Consider the following 17,081-nt stretch of genomic DNA (forward strand, 5'->3'; position numbering starts at 1 on the left):
AACCTGGGCTCTGTGGGGGATTCAAACACCATGAACACCACAGTTAGTTAGAGCTGCTTTCTGTCACCCTGACTTGTACTTTGTGGCAGTGATACAAGTTTCAAGCCTTTTGCATTGGTTGTGCTATTCAGTTGACACCACCTGAATTATACAAAGAATGACACAAGCTAGTGCACACCTTGAGGAAAGGGGAGCATTTGACACTGTATTTGGTCTACAGATGGCAGAGCGGGGGGCAAGTGTGTAGAAGGTCAGTAAGACCATAGTCTGAGGCCTCAGAGGCATCCAGGCACATGTGGTCAAAGACACAGAGAGATCCAATGGCCAAACTAACTTTTTGTTTCTTAAAGCTATCACATTTTTTGCCTTTTTTCTCCAAGAAACTGCTGACCTAAATCCTACTAAAAGAACACCACTCTCAATCATAATAGGTCAAACGGCAAGGAAAGGCTAAAGGGTACTCTTAAGAGAATTGCTATACCAAACTGAGTGATGGCCACACTTCTTTCTGTGTGAAGGACCAAATCAGTGACATTGGCCCAGGCATGCTGATTTGCACCAGTTGAGAATCTGACCCATTATAGCCAGTTCAAAACAACCTATGGTCCCAACTCACCTGTAACTGTGCTAGAGAGAAGAGATACTCTGATCCCCTGCTTTAATCAAATCTTGGAAAGAAGATGGGTCTTTTCTTGCATCTGAAGTATTTCACAGTTGGTCACATGCTCTGTGGGTGCTAGATACTGAATGCTGGTTTTAATTCACTTATTTCTCAGCCATCTTCTTGAGGCTAAGCTAGTGGCTATCTTCAGAAGAGGAAGACCAAATTAAAATTGAATGAATGCTGAATATCAGGTCCTTATTGATTACTGTACAACTCCGAGCTGTTATTACTACTGCAAGTCCTATGGATGCAACCAGAAGCTTGCATAGGCCAGTGACGATGTATCTAATGAATTTCCCAAGGCTTACCGCTGCTGACATTGGGGTGCGTGAACAGATCACCTGAGTACTTCTTGTACTCATCAATTCAGGTAAAGTTGTCCCAGCCACCCCCGCTGATGAGTCAAATTACATCAATTCACTTTGCACAGACAATACTCTGCACACAACCCAGAAGTTATCCACCACTGTAGGCTTCTAACCTCAGAAGTATTTCTGCATGAATCCGCCCTTTTGCACCCTGAGACATGTTGCACAGCCTCAGAGAGGTAAAAAAAAAATCAGGTCAACAGGTTTTAATGGAAAACACATCACATTCAGCTGGAGCATGCTCGACACTTTAGAAAAAAAGATCACTGTGTTAGTTGCCTAAAATAAGGGAGTTTGTGAGGAAGTTTTAAAACATGAAATTGAAAGCTTTGGTTGTGGTGTGAAATATTGTGTCAGCGTCGTTTATTAAACATAGCCTTATGTTCATGAGAAAGTCCACGAAGAATTCACTACGAGAATTTTGCCTGGATAAGGTAACAAATTAGGATGCAAAAGAAAAAAAAAACCCAGTTGCTATTGCATTAGCAAACCTGTGCGCTGTGTATACATCACCAGGAGAACTTCATGCCTCTATTCTGACCTCAATTACAATCTTTCTTAGGGATGTATATGTGAATACGAGTGAGTGAAAATTAGAAGGCAGCTCATATCCTGTGGGCAAGTTATACTCATTATAAATTTAAAAGAGAACAGAATAGCTCCCATCACTTGCTATTAAGACTGGTTAAAATTGTGTTTATCTAGCTATTTTTATATTTGTTGTGTTTTTAACCCACACATATGGCTCTATAGACAAGGCTTTACGTTTCTTTCAGTAACATTGCGAAAATTTAAAAGTTTATGAAGGTTAATAGAGTTTGTGTGGGGTGTGTATGCTTATGTGTAGCAAAAGCTTGCATAAGAGCAAATTTGGCAGTTTTAAATAACAGCAATGTTTATAATAACAGTAACAACAAGAAGGACAGGAGTTACTATTGCATTGACTATTACTGTTTCGGACTGGTAAGTTTATCATTTCTGGAAATGAGATTGGGGAAAATTAAGGTCTTTGCTCGCTGAAAACAACAAAGAAATTTTTACAACTGTTTTATTGAGAAAGACTCATTTTTCTATGTTTGGAGCAGAGAATTGAATTCAGCAACTTTCAGGTATGTGACCTTATTGGTAAATGCTAGGCTTTTCCTATACTTGGGGAAAAACCCCAACACATTTGCCTTGTTCTTCATATGTTTTTTCCTAATGTCCATTGCTAGCTGATGTTAGAGACAAGTCATCATGTTAGGTAGTTCTTTGGTCTGCCCCTGGAGTTGTCTTTTGTGGCATATACCAGCAACAATTTCAACTAAAACAGTTAAAGTCTGACAAATTTTAGGGACTTTGAATCAGGGTTTTTAAACCAAAAAGCACTAATCTTTTAGTGGAAATAAAAATAACCCCGTTTCCAGAAATGCCATCACCTCCTCTACCCGCGGTCTTAAAGGACCCAGCACAAAGGGAAAGGAGGATCTCATTTGCAGATAACAGGGCACGCATAATAAACACGACCAGGTGAGGTCACCAAATTAAAGCTCATAATTTAAGTTATGGTTTGCATATCAGAGCAGACTAGTATGACCACAAGAAAGGCAGGCCCTCTGATGCATTTTTCTTCACCTCATTGTCATCCCATCTGCTGGAGGTCGAAGAAAGCAACCCCTCTGCCTACCTTGAGAGATTCAGCCCATTCAGATATCCACACTTTAGTTTTCTACAGGGGCTCCTGGGCTGCACTGGACCACAAGGGCTTCTCCAAAAGCCCATTAACAGGTAGTAACAAGTAAGGGTTAAGGATGCTGGTTTCTGTTTGCTGTTTTGGTCTTTTTTTTGTTTGTTGGTTGGTTTTTTGTTTTGGGTTTTTGTTTGTGTGTTTGTTTGTTTGATTTTTTTTTTTTTTTTTAAATTTTAAAACTCTTTCTCATGAGTAGTGCAGGACCTCCCAGATATACAGGACCTGAGTAATGACTGCCCTTCAGGGCTCATTGCCGAGTTTGGATCTCAAATCTGTCATTAAGCTAGCAAGGGGAAGAGGTCAGGGAATGCAGGGGAAGGAGGGGTGAGGAGGTCACCCGTGCAGGGGGTCTAGCCCTGTTTGCAAAGCAGATGTTGCCCTTTGAGGCCTTAGGGACCTATTGCTCTTAAGTCACCAGATGTTGCCCATGCTGTTCCTCAAATCCAGGTGGAAAATTCCATCATTAGCAGGAAAATTACGAACAACTTTACTGGTAATTTATAAGCAACAATAAGAAGAGGGGGCTCAGATGTATGTGTAGCAAATAAATATGCATGATTGATTTATTTAACCAGTGAATACTGCCATGCCTGAGTGTAGATTATCAAATATCACTAAGATGTTCCAGTTCAGATATCACTGAGTTTCCAGTTCAGATCTTTACAGACAAGAGCCAGCTGCCCCATTTAGACTGGATTCAAGTTTGTCCTGCATTCAAGGGAGTTTGCATGCATGCCTGTGTTCTAAACAACTTACATTTCGTAACATAATTAGACAGATTCTAACATATCTGTTATAAATGCATATAACAGGGCTTGCCCACAAACATTTTCAATTAAAACCAAGCCCCTGTCTCCCTGCAGCAGGAGTGTTTTGCGGTCATTCAGCACAGACCAAAAGGAAGTTGAAAAATTCATGTCATGAAGCAAAGGAATGAGGTCCCACATGCACTCCCCAGCCATGACACCATTCCTTGTCTGGGAGAGTAATAGAGGATGGTCAGGCATTTTTTTTGCATTTATCTGTATCACTGCTCAGGCACAGTGCCTACAGCTGAGTTTTGGAAACTCCAGTATCTTGGAAACAGTATGGGAGCTTTCTATGTAAGCAGCTAATGAGCAATCAAAATTTGTATTCATGGAAACCAAGAGTATCTACAAAGCTACACAGAAACACCTACCCATTTTTCCTCCTAATAACACTCCAGTAAATAACACTTGATCTTTTATATCAGTCTCCTGACATCTGCTCACGATTATAATACCATACAGCTAGTATGAAATCTTAGCACTTGAAATTCTTTAGTTGATGAAACAGAATAGCAAATACACAAAGTGAATGCAGTCAAGCAATTGCTGTGTGACTACAAAACTGCAGATAGCCAAAGGCGAATCCCACTGGAAAAGATCTACATTTGTTTTTCTGTTTATTTAAATGCCTGTCTCCTATTTCGGAGCACAATGTGAAACAGAAAAGCATGCCTGGTAAATTTACATTGCTACAACATTAAACCCATCTAAGATATGCATGGAACTTCAGCTTTGTTTGCTAATGAGGGCATGTTTGATACTTCACAACTGGCTGGAGTTTGAATTATTGGAGTTGAATTAGTCAAAGTCACACTTGGAAAACAAGATTTCAGCTGAATTGATGCCTCCATGCCTCTCCAAAGGAGAAACAGTACTGCTAATACATTTGTGTAGAATGGAACACTCAAAAAATTTCATCAGAAGCAATTGGAACTTCCTATAAGTGAAATGGCCCTGCAAAACCAGCAATCTATAATACTTGTAAAATTTTTGGGTAAATCTGAATGCTATCTGCCTCATAACAAGCTCTGTTCCTCAAGAAATAATTTTAAATCACAATGTCTATATCAAAGTACTTGAATTACATTCAGACCTTTAAATAATATGTCTTCAGTTACATTCATGCCTTTGTATTTATCATTTTAGAAATCAAAAGAAAAACCTATCAGCATATGTGAAAATAAAAACAGTGGCAGTCAGAGCTATACAATTATTACTTAAGGAGGGGAGTGCTAGTTTAGCAGTTCAGACTATGGCATGTTTTAGGTTAAATAAAAGCTTCCCCACATGCCTATAATGCTCCAACTGTGTATTATGGGAATTAAAATAATATTCCCTTCTCTTCATCTTCTTCTTATCTTGACTATTTAAACTGTGTCTTAGACTTGGTGTTACATAGAAAATGCTGATCTGTCCTGAGACATCTGTAGGAGACATTCCATTTGTCTGCATAAGGAAAATCGAACATCTCAGCTACACAGAAGACAAGTCAGGCCTGATCACTTTTCTTAGTACACCTAATAGATTTCAGTGCTTCCACTTCCACTTCACTTGCAAAGCTTTCCCCTTCTCCAAACCCTTTTGTCCTGATGGCAGTTCTAATACATGGTCTTCCTGAATGTAAAAAGTCAAGCCTTACCATTGGTGTCTGTGATGATAACACTGGCTTTAGTACTGTCATTTCCCAGCTTGCTGCTCACTCTGCATACATATTCCCCAGCGTCAGCCAATGTGGCTCTGTAAATGTGAAGCTCAGAGTATTTCCTGTAAAATCAGGAAAAAGAAAAAACACATAAACATCCTGTACTGGAGTAACAGTCACTGCACCAACTAATGTACTTTCCCACTCCCCCCCCCAAAAGAGAATCTTGTCTTCCATTCTCACTGAGAAATCAACACTATCCAGTTTTGAAAGAACAGAGGAGAGTAAAAAAACATCTCTCGTAAAGGTTTCTGGAAAAGAGGCACTTTCATGGACTTAAATAAAGATACTTGTTTACGCTTTTCTGTATGAGAGAAGTCTTTGCTCTTAAAGGAAATCTGGAAAACAACCGTCCAACAACCAGCCTCTCACAGTCAAACTGTTGGCTATTCAGATGCCACAGAGATGGGTGTAATACTAAAATAGATTACCCTTTCCTACAGGTTCATATTACCAGCAATGGAGTTCTGGGTAAGTATGGTAGCTCCTAACATCTGACTAAATAATCATGAGATTAGGACACATCACACTCTAACTCCAATAGTAAGTCATTCTCCAGTGCTAAAAAAAAATCATGGGCAGGAACACAATTTGCATGAAGCTACATTTTGTTCCTGGCTCAGAGATGTAATTTAATCAGTCTCCAAGGTCTTAAGATTAGATTTTAAAATGCAGAACTCCTGCCTACCCATTAATTTCGTAAGAATATGTTCTGGTGTCATTCAAAGGGTCCCCAACTCGTAAGATGGCAATAATCCCATTATCTAAACTGCAGAGAATTACTAGCTTGGGGAAAATGCACACATTATTACCGTTCCCAGTTACTGTTTGAAAAAAGTGCTTTGGGGAATTTTCTGTCTGTAGTAAAGCCTGCTCATTTATCTACAGAATAGTCACTCAGAGTGCGTGAGCATTGGCTTTCCTAAATCGGCTTACCCTGACTTGAAGGACTGATACCCAGGAGGCATGGGTTGTTCACTCTAAAAGCTTGCAGTTACCATCATGTCTAGCTATGAGTGCTGACCTAAACTATGTTTGGGGAGCCGCTTTGCTCCAGCATTGCCATGTCTCCCAGCTCTCCGTGCAGAAATCACAACTGGTTACCCCTTCTGGGAATCACTGAACAGGGCTCAGTTCAGGCCACAAACAAGTCTGTTGTAGCAGGGGGAGCTTCTGGAGCAATCAAAATGTTCAGTGTCCCTTTTCAGCCCATACTTGCAAGACACCCCTGGCTCCAGCACAGGAAACTGTCCCATCTGCTACCAAACATCTGCTTATTGGCAGCTCAAGCTTCCCTGCCTCTATGTGAAGGTTTTACTGCTGAGGAGTCAGCACTGTGGCCCTTCTGGAATGAGAGCAGTGTGATAGGTGGATACCTCTCTGCTAGAAGCCCACATCACGAGTTTCCCCTCACGTCATGAAAGAGGACTGCTTTTTGAGGCCACTGGGCTTGCAAGAAGGAGGAGCAGCCAAGGCAGGATTAGTGATTTACTCAGGTTTACTCAAATGTTGAAGAAATGTGTAGCTGAGTATTCAGGCTCCCTTCTCACAGTTAGGAGCCCAGTTCCCAGTGTGAATTAATCAACTGGGCTGCATTTCAGGTGGCATACAAGAACAGACTTTAGCTGGTGGCAACCATGAATATATGAGAAAAATGTGGTAGGGGCATTGACAGAAACGTCTAAAAGTTGAATGCTACTGTATCTTTGTGTGGAAATTTTGCACCTGACTGACCTGCAGACACTTGTCTAGATGGAGAGCAAGCTGTAGGCTTGGGAAGCTCCAGAAGGCAATGTAAACAGGCTTTGTTTTTTGAAGAACTCACTTTAATCCAATGAGAAGGAAGAAGCAGAGCTCCAGCTATATCACTTTAATCTGGGCACCCATTGTATATCTGCTGCAGTCCTCTTCATATATTAAGTAATATTGAGGCAAATCATTTTTGTGGTATGCTTGGCTTTGTGAAGGGATTCTTTGCCCTGCACATTTATTTTAATCGGTTTTGTTTTATGTGATACTTATGGGAAAAGGCAAGGAATTGTGTTTTCCTTTCATGATTTTGTTATCATATTAAAATAGGTGAAGCAAACAGATTTCTTACAAATCCATTTCTAAGCCAAATTTACTCTTGTTTTTAGAAAAAACTCTGTAAGGAGTTTTGTCTCTGAGAATGGGAGAAATAATATGAATATTTATAGCTTTAAAAATATCATTGAGATGTATCAGGACAGAATTCAAAACAGTCGGAGCAGAAGATGACTCATCAATGGCTGTAAATGAAGCAGTTCCCTAGCAATACTCCAACAGTACTCACTTAAAGCCCCTGATAAGGGATTTTGTATTCAAACGCTTGTCCTTTTCTCAAACTATACCATGCTCCTCCAAAAGAATCCCTCTCCCTGTAAGATTTACTCCTGCCGTATCTTTAGCTCATTGCCACTATGACACTGCTGAGCTTGCATTCTTACATTAAAGGGAAAGAACTACATCTGCAGAATGCAGTCCCAGCCCACCTTATCTGACTGCTTGAATTCATTTTGCTTCCAGTCTCCATCTGTCATCCAGAATTGCCTGTCTGCAGGCAAACATCCAGGCTAAGCTTGGATGAAGCTCAAGGTACAGGGCACACGAAGTTTTCTCGTGCACTGCTGCATCCAAAGCCATCAGCTAGATGAAGTGGCAAACACCTTGCCCCTGCCGCAAAAAAAAAAAACCCGACCCTGATAAAGGAGTCTCTTCCTATAATGAAGAACACCTGACCCAGTACAGCACACAACCCAAACCAACGATGTATAGGTTTCACCTACGTTTGAAATCAGACAAGGAAAATGAAATGCTGTCCGTACAAGGGGACAGACATGGGAAAACTCAGCTAGCAGGTGAAAAGCATTTCTCTGATGCCTGGTTTTTTTTGTGTACCTCCATTGTCACAAATAGCTTAGAGTTTGGACACACAAATCGGTCAGCCACAGCATCCTGAATCATCTGCAATTGGCAGCAGAAACTCTCTGACTCCATGCTCTTACTCTGACAAATTTGAGGTAAAAACTGAGTGCTTCAAACGCCCTTCATTAAAATTTAAAATTACTCGGTTTCCCTTGACTTTCTAGTGTAATGAGAAGTAGCACAGCCATTTAGTGTGATTCACCTGCTGTTCTGTCATAGAAACATAAAATCACAGAATGGTTAGGGTTAAAGATCACACAGTTCCAACCCTCCTGCCATGGGCAGAGACACCTTCCACTTGACTGAGTTACTGAGAGAGCCTCATTCAGCCTCATCTTGAACACTTCCAAATATGGGGCATCCACAACCTTTATGGGCAACCTGTGGCTGTGCCTCACCACCCTCACTGTAAAAAACTTTTTCATAACATCTAATTTAAACCTGCCTTCAGTGTAATGACATACCCCCTTGTCCTGTCGTTACACACTTTCGTAAAAAGTCCCTCTCCAGCCTTCTTGCAAACCCCCTTTACCTACTGGAAGGCTGCTGTAAGGTCTGCCTGGAGCCTTCTCATCTCCAGACTGAACAGTCTCAACTCTCTCAGCCTCCCCACACAGGACTGGTGCTCCAGCCCTCTGATCAGCTTCGTGGCTTCCTCTGGGCTCACTCCAACAGTTCCACATCTTCCTTGTGATGAGGACTACAGAGCTGGATGCAGCACTTCAGGTGGGGTCATCACAACCCCTCATATGATATTTTCCTTGCCTACTCCAAGTGCCAAGCTAAGGTCCTAATTTTCAGTTTCTGAGATAGATATTTACTTCATCATACTGTCATATATCTGCAGTTTGTTAAAAATCCTAGAGCTATTTAGCTCTAGCTCTGGTGATTTATCAGACCTCAGAAACATTTCTTTTTCCCCCAGTAATAAACAGGTTTTATTCTGCCATTACACAATGAGAAAGGTGATTTCTTGCAAAATGTGACATTACTAAAAAAAGCACTGATGTGTCCCCAAACTAAAATCTCAAAGTAGGAAGGCAAAAAAAATCCTTCAGATGTCATCAGATATCCCTTGTCTTTCCCTCTTTTGTACTCTACATCTAGTGTCTTTCACATCTCTAACTGGAAGCACTTCTCGGTTCCACACTAACATTTCTAAAACAGAAAATAGAAGAAAGAAATTCCAACAATGAGTGAAATCTTCCTGACAGAGGTAGCACATGGAAGTGTGAAATACAGGTTAAAGCCTGCACTCTGCCCACTTGTGATGGGTGAACAGGACTTGGGATCTTCATTTTCCAGAAAAAGGCCCAATTTTAATTCTTTTTTTTTCATTATGTATATTTTGGGGAATTTAAAGCACTATTTGGCATTGAAAAATAGTCTCACGTGTTCCACATGCATTGATATCAAATTATTAGCTATCAGCAAGTGTCCTTTCAGACAGCTCCTCAATGTTTTTTGGGGGCAAAAAAAAGAGACAAAGAAATTAACCTGAAGAAGGCAGTTACTGATTCAACAATGAACTGAAAAAGTCCAGCCCCAGAAGGTGAAGCCCTGGCCCCAGTGAGTTTGGTCAACCAGCATCAGCCAAAATGTAAGAGGAGAAAACACTGATTGCCCCTCACAGGCAGCACTGCCTTGCTGGGAAAGCTGAGGGGTAGGCTCTGATCTGAACATGTTCTTTACAGAACAGACTGAAAATACAACTCTGACGGAGACATATGGCTCTGCAAATGAGTCCAGACAATTTGCCAGGCTATCTGCCACCTGGAACAGCTCCATTTCACAAATGCTGGAAGGAGATATCACAGGTTCCTTCTTGACGTCTGCGCGACCACGGCGTGGAGACTGTGGAGAAACTGCTCTGCCCCTTTCCATGTTTCACCTTATGCCCCAGGCTGGGCTACAAGAAATTGTAAGGCAGGGCAGGATGTCTGGATTTTAACCTGAATAACTCTAAAAAGGCAAAGGTCTCTTTAATTACGGCTTCTGTTTTGCCTAATGAGATGAGCCCTGACAAAAAGTATGGGGCCACTGGACACCTTGGAAGGAAAGACCACTTGCAGAGCTCACCCTAAATCCTCAGTGTCTTGCATGAAAGGAAAGCATGGCCCAGTGTAGCAGATAGCAGCCTACTGAGAAGTGTGAGAGTTGATAGGCTGTGCTCAAACAGATTTTCATATCTTCCTTTGACGGACAAGTGGTCACAATTCAAACTTTTTAGTCTAAACAACAGGACAAAGACCAAGCAGCAAAAGCTTTCTCCTGTCTCAGTGCACTGCGTAGTTTCTCCCCCGCAGAAACTAGGCACCACTCCATCTTCTGGCACTGGTCATCAGTCACATGTAGGGGACATTTTCCACCAGACAGGAGGATGAGATTTACAGGCTTTGCTACTCATCTGACATCTGCTGAACCATGCCTTGTTCTGCATGCACAGGAATGTCTCTGGTAAAGGACTACTGCATACTTGCATAACACATTCAAAGCTAATGCAGATAGCATTCAGCCCTTCTTAAGGACTAAAGGACTAAACTGCTTGCAAAGCAAATCTCAGAACTATTCCAAAATGTACGATCCTTAATGGTTTTAAGTGTTCTTTGATTTTAGACAATAAATGTAAGGTACCTCTGCTCTTGTCAGTAGTTTAAAAATGACCTGTCTCCAGGGTTTACTGGTTAAAATCATAGCCTTTGGCTAACAGAAAAAAAAATAAATTGAAAAGGGGGAATTAATGATGAAATATTTATACCATAGCAACACTTCGTTTATACTTTCAAGAAAAATAACATTGGTGTCTGTTTTCTTACATTTTCTTCCTCTGTAACTCACAGATTTTAGCTTTTTGTTACTGCAATTAGCAACCTCAGCACTTATGTTCTCATGAACTGCACTCCCCAGCCCTCCCAGCCCCATTTGAGAGATATTACTCCGTACTTACTTTTGCTTTTTTGGGATCTTGATATTTTCCGGTCTGTTTTTTTTAGTTATCTCCTTTCCATTCTTTAACCATTTGAATCTGAGTGCAGGGTACTCTGAAGTGGTTTCACACCTTAGCACCAGCTTCTGACCCACAGCAGCCTCTTGGTTTTTCATTTCCTTCAGTTTGGGAGGCACCACTAAAGAAACAAAAGAACGTGCTCGTGATTAGGCCATCCTGAGAAGGGAAAACATTCCTAACTCAAGCTGAGCCAGGGAAGCCACAGAGAGCAAAACCCCAATCAGGCTAGCAACACTTCTATACAAACCCCTGAAAAATAAGGATCAATTACATGTTACGTGTGTCATCCTTAGAGCATAAGGGCACATTTAATGACAGCCTGGTTTGGCTCTTTGGAGTTCTCCTACATTGGTCTTACATGCACAAGCCATACATGGCAAAGGCTCCAGGTGCAAGTGATACCACAGGGAGTTAAAAGCGTAAATATAAGCTCAACAGCTTCCCTCATCTGAGGGAAAGGCTTTTGCTCCAGCCAAACATTATAACCCACATTATACACCTACATCAAACCTCAGCTTGGCCATATCCTTTTCCTGAGGCAAGAGACAATGGGCATGGGAGCCCATCAAGAGAATCAATATCAATTAAGGGTATCGTGGACCCAGAAGGGGACACTGCACTGAAAAGGCTCAGCCAAGATGCTGTAGGGCTCCAGCTGATGCATCTCAATTTCTACTGTGTTGTAGCAACAAACGTTTCTCGTGTGTGCAAATCTCGAACCATTTCAGGCTTTCTAAGTTAAAGACCTCTAATATTCCATACCAGTACTGATCTTTGAGGTAGGCTCCACAAGAAGATGCAATCCTTCTGTGAGATGCTACCCTTCATATGACCCCGTGGGTTAGCTGTAACCCAGCCACTGTTGTGCTCCAGTATTGAGGTAAAACACCTCGTTTAACCTTACTTCCCCTGAGGCTTAAGATAACACCTTTACCACACAACCGGGGAGGGCTAATTATGGGGAACTACAGCTGGTCAGCTGATGGGTGATAGCCTCTATGTCCATAGTGGCTCAGCTGTGCCCCGACTGAACCTCCAGGGAGTCACCATGTAGTACCTCCATCTGCAGGGCACCTGTTTCTTGAACAGCTGTATTATTGTCCAAGGAAACAAACGGCCAGCATGGCCAAATGATCATCCATAGCATGCAGAACAGGAGCACCCACAGGGAAACCAACAGGTCTCCAACATGTCCTGTACAAGAAAACATTCTAAAATATGGGAACATTCTTGACTATGTTTCAGTATTTTTTCCTTGTGTGTTTTAATTATTATTCCAACAACACGAGAGACAAGCAGCACCATCATGACCATAATTATAAAAGCTTAAATAAACAGCTGATATGGACCTGACTGCTAACAAGTTGACTGCTGAAGGTAGCAGCATGGCCTGTCCCACATGTGAGGCAGCGTTCCTGATCCCAGGAAAGCCCGGGGAAACCCTGGAAACTGAGCCAAGAGTAGAGCAGCATGAACAGCTGTGGCTGGCAAAATGTGGTCTGCAGCCAGTGACCAAATGAGGTGATGCCTGACATTACACCTACAGAAGACAGGATAGAGACAGAGCAGCCTTCCATAATTAAAAACCTTCTGACTAAGAGGAAGGTGATAACTTTTTCCATGCATCTCTGCATAAGTCACTGGCAAGAAGTTTTAGGCTAGACATCAGCAAAAGGTTTGAGAGGGAGATGTCTCCAGGAATAGCATCCATGGAGGTTGTACACACAGGGTAGGCACATGTGGCAGGGTGGCACTGGGATGGATCAGGTAAAGGCCCAGAATTTCATGATCACAAAGAAATATCCCCCAGAATGTCTTCTCATATGTTGGTTTCCATTCCCCCCCCCCACTCTCCAGGATAATTTTGGAAATTTCAGCGTGTTCCCAAAACGCTATGAAAACAACTTTTGCTTTTGGAAAAACAAGTGCCCACACACCATTCGGAAACCAATATGTTTAAATAAACATACTTTCATGAGTGTGTGTGTCTGCGTATATATACATACATTTACATAAGAACACGGTAAATATTGCCTGAACATAAATATCTTTTTTACCTTTTTTTAAAAAAAAAAAAAATTTCCAACAAAAATAGTTATCCTTAACAGCCTTACTACTGATAGTTTCATTCTGTCATTAAAGAGTTAAGGTTATAGCCATTTGTCACTGTGTAAAAAAAGGAGGTGTGCAGAGGTGTGAAATAAAAAGGCAATATTCCTTAATTTACCATATTTCACTTATTACAGTCCTACTCCATATTTTGCATAAATTAAAAGAATAACCATGATTGCAAAAATGAAAATTTTTGTGCTTAAGACTTGAACTAGTTATTGATTTTTCTTTCAATGTAGCAATGTGTAACTAGGAATAAAAGAGAGATGCCATTTTGTTCCTGAGTTTTATTTTAATTCAATATTATCTGCTCAAAATGACTTGCAGATTTTTTCCTCCATCACAAATGTCAATGAAAAAAAAAAGTGTTAAATTAATATGCTCAGCTCTTGCCATAATTCAGGAGTTACCAGGAAACATAAAAGAGGATTTAATCAATGGCAGTGACCCTCACTAATTCACAGTAACTCGCTGTCCAAGCATGCAGGCTCTCCAGGGAAAGCAGTAAAAGCTGTTCAGAGACATGACAGAAAAGAGATTGTTTCTTTGTTTTGGTTTGGTTTTTTTTTTTCTTCTTCTTCTTCTTCTTTTCATTTGCACTATGTTTGTTTCCTTTCAGTTACAGTTTTGCAAAAATTAATCAGACCTGCTAGGCATATGAGAAAGCCTGTGCTGATGAAACTACAGCATTGTGCACTTGGATCAAGATCAGCTACAGCTTCCACTGTTTCAAGTGGTAGCTGACTTTCTTCACAGCCTGTGCCAATTCTATGGTGCTGGTAAGACAGTGGGGTGTCTGCGGGGTAAAAACACTTCTGGAGGAGGCAAAAATGCTTATAATGATAATTAGACATCACTCCCCCCGACAACTGCCTCCTCTCCCCTCTCTACCCCTTCCCCCTTTGTCCCCACAGCATCTCCTGCCAGCTTGGCTCCTTTCCACTTCTTCTTGCCGTGCCTGTCACGTAGGACTGCTCCCGCCGCCGGCGAGGCTTCTGCCCACCACGCTGTGTGAGGCTGGCCCTGGCGGGCAGGAACAGGGCAGCCAGGGCAAGGAAAACACCTCCTGCATCTCCTATGCACAGAGGGAGACTGAGGTACCATCCTGGACAGCCAAAATGAAGATGGAAGGGAGACTCGCAGCGTTTCCTATGGGTCACTTTTTGGGCAGTGCCCTTTTTGAGCAGCTCTGGTACGGCGGCAGCAGAGCCCTTACATGTGCCATCCATCACAGAATGAAAAAGGCCAGGTAGCAAAGAAAACAGTCAGATCCTGAAGAGAAAAAGCATAACCTAAGTGTGGAAGAAGCACCCTAGAAGAGGTGCTGCTTGAATGAAAGGTGTGGTATGATCCACTTTATCCGTATTCCTTACGCCAAAACGTTGTGAGAGCCTCACATTTAAGAGTCAATTAGGCACACAGAAAGGCATCCAGGCTTTTTCCACTCTCCAGTCAGGAGGTCCCTCTGTGACCCACAGACCTCCCCTGCTTTGACAGACTTTCTAAGAAAGCAACAAGGGTGATAACAGCAAGAGAACACAAAGCAGCGGAGCACTTATGTCAGCAAAAGCCCCACACAGTTGGAAGGGTTTAACAGGCAAAAGAAAGTAAGGTGTTAGATCTTTCCTTATTAAGATGGTTTGAATAGCTGTCATTTTGTTAGCATTTTTTTTCAGAAACGTATGTCTGCTGGCCTGCATAATATCACTGCAGATAAGGAACATGCATTTCCATATTCCCTCTGCAAAAGACTCACTGATAATGTATGACTGTAGATAACTTCTCTCTGGACTTGTGAGTTTGGCAAAGCACAGCAATCTCCTCACTCTCAGTGTTTGATTGTATAGTTAATCTGCATGGAAGCTCAACACATTGAACAAATTAAACAGGAAACCTGCAAAATATTATCACACAACTACACACTCGCAGCTGAAATTCCATGAGTGGTTGTTTTTATTTCCCTGTCTTTTCTTTTCCTAGGAAGGTGCAAAGCCTTTTGAGAGTCCGAGTACAGGAATGTATTAGGCATGCTTGCCAGCAGGCACATGTGCAGAGTTTGCTGTGCAAAATTGTGACCAACAGCTTGGTGAGTGGTAATAGAAGCCACAAGAATAACACCCATTGCCTTGGCTTCAGGCTTACCTTTTTTTTTTATTGCATAATGCTCAAGGCAGGGCAGTAATGCAAGACAAATTATATTATTTCCAAAAGCCTTCTCCCCTTGCACATGAGGCTGTTTACCATCAGCAGACCAGATTTTCTAAAGCTGTTGGTATAAAACATAAGCTATACTTTAAAAAGTATACTGCTCCTGCTTAGACAACGAGCCCTGCCCCCAAAGCCTCCAAAACCCTAACCAAAGAAATAAATAAAAACCCACGATAAACAACATGATAAACAACAATAACAACCCCCCAAAAAAAACTCTGTTGCTTCTGTTGGTTTTAATCCTCCTATTATTTTCTCAGGCAGCATTTGAATTCTGAACACTTTTCAAAATCTGGTTATTTCCTGCAAGCATGGTGAGTCTCTGTGCAGATTACGTACATGATAAAACACTGCAGGTAATGCTAGGGGATAATCCCTAACAAGCAGTTCTCCAAAATACCCGAGTAACCCAACAGGAGCTGAAGGATTGGAAAAACAAACAAATCATTGGAAAAACAAACAAATCATTTAGCTACGTAAATGGGAATTTCTGAACTATTTTGAAAATACGGCCAGATACATTTCAGCTTCTGGGTCTTGATATTTGAGTACATGTGTGTGTAGAAGAGCAGAAGAAAAAATGCAAACCTGACATGTGTCATGTAAAACCAAGATCCACAGAATATCGCTTATCCTAGTGATGTTAAAAGGAAATTTTTACAGAAACTTTAGGTGTTGCAAAGGCCCAAAGAAAGGGGAATACCAAAGGCATGGCTACCAGCACGGTCAGGAGCCAAGAAAAGGAGCAACAGAGAGACATACAGCACTACAGCCATGTTCTTCAAACACTGGAGCAGCAAGGAGCCAGCAAATGCCTCTATAAATCACAGTGACTACTCCCAAAAGCCAATCACAAAGCCAACTGCTACTCTGATTACCCTTACTGGGAACTGCCCTTCTCACTGTGGAGTCCGAACTCAGTGACCTCAACAGGTGTAGGTACCATTGTACCAAGGTACCAAGTCTCACTTGGTCCTTTCAAAGTAATGATGCACCAACAACCTCATAGATCTCTACCTAAAATATTTATTTGGGGTGAGATGCTTTCAAATGCATGGTAGGCCGCGCCAGCGTTCGTGGTTATTTACCCCTAGCCATGAAACTGCTGTCTGATATTGCACTGATTTTCTTTCTGTTCCCCCTGTCAGGAGCCCAGTAAACCCCTCCAAGGAGAGTACCACGGGCCAACTCATAGCATAACCTTGGAAAGGCAGGATTTTCAATGGGACACTGAAAATGGACGTATGGAAGAAGTACTGTGCAAACGGAGCAGACCTCAATGCTGCCTCCTCCTCCACTCTACAAGTAAAAAGCACCTCCAGTGGAGCCAGGAAAAGTATGGTAGTGACAAAACAGCATGTCTAGAAGTATCATGCCCACAAGAGAAAGCCTGAGAACACCCATTTATTCAGTGTAACATGATAATGACAGGCTGTCCAGCCTCCTGCAGACACTCAAGATATCAGTTTCTGAGCTTAGGCCTCCTCAGAGACAGGGAACTGTGTTCAAAGATAGTCAAATGCAGGTTTTGCAAGA

The 17,081-nt window shown here is 41.8% G+C and overlaps 1 protein-coding gene across 9 annotated transcripts in view; it reads right to left on the reverse strand.

Moving 5' to 3' along the window:
* NRG1 (neuregulin 1) overlaps positions 1-17,081 on the reverse strand; it is a 442,486-nt gene that overhangs the window by 137,071 nt on the left and 288,334 nt on the right. For all 9 annotated transcript variants that reach the window (XM_027653076.1, XM_027653077.1, XM_027653075.1 and 6 more), the window contains 2 exons: positions 11,166-11,343; positions 5,210-5,334 (listed from right to left, as the gene is read on the reverse strand). In XM_027653076.1, the coding sequence (XP_027508877.1) occupies positions 5,210-5,334; positions 11,166-11,343 (303 nt within the window). The remainder of the gene's footprint in view (positions 1-5,209; positions 5,335-11,165; positions 11,344-17,081) is intronic.

This window comes from Corapipo altera, unplaced genomic scaffold, assembly GCF_003945725.1.
Source record: "Corapipo altera isolate COAL_440 unplaced genomic scaffold, ASM394572v1 61305, whole genome shotgun sequence".
In the NCBI taxonomy this organism is placed as follows: domain Eukaryota; kingdom Metazoa; phylum Chordata; class Aves; order Passeriformes; family Pipridae; genus Corapipo; species Corapipo altera.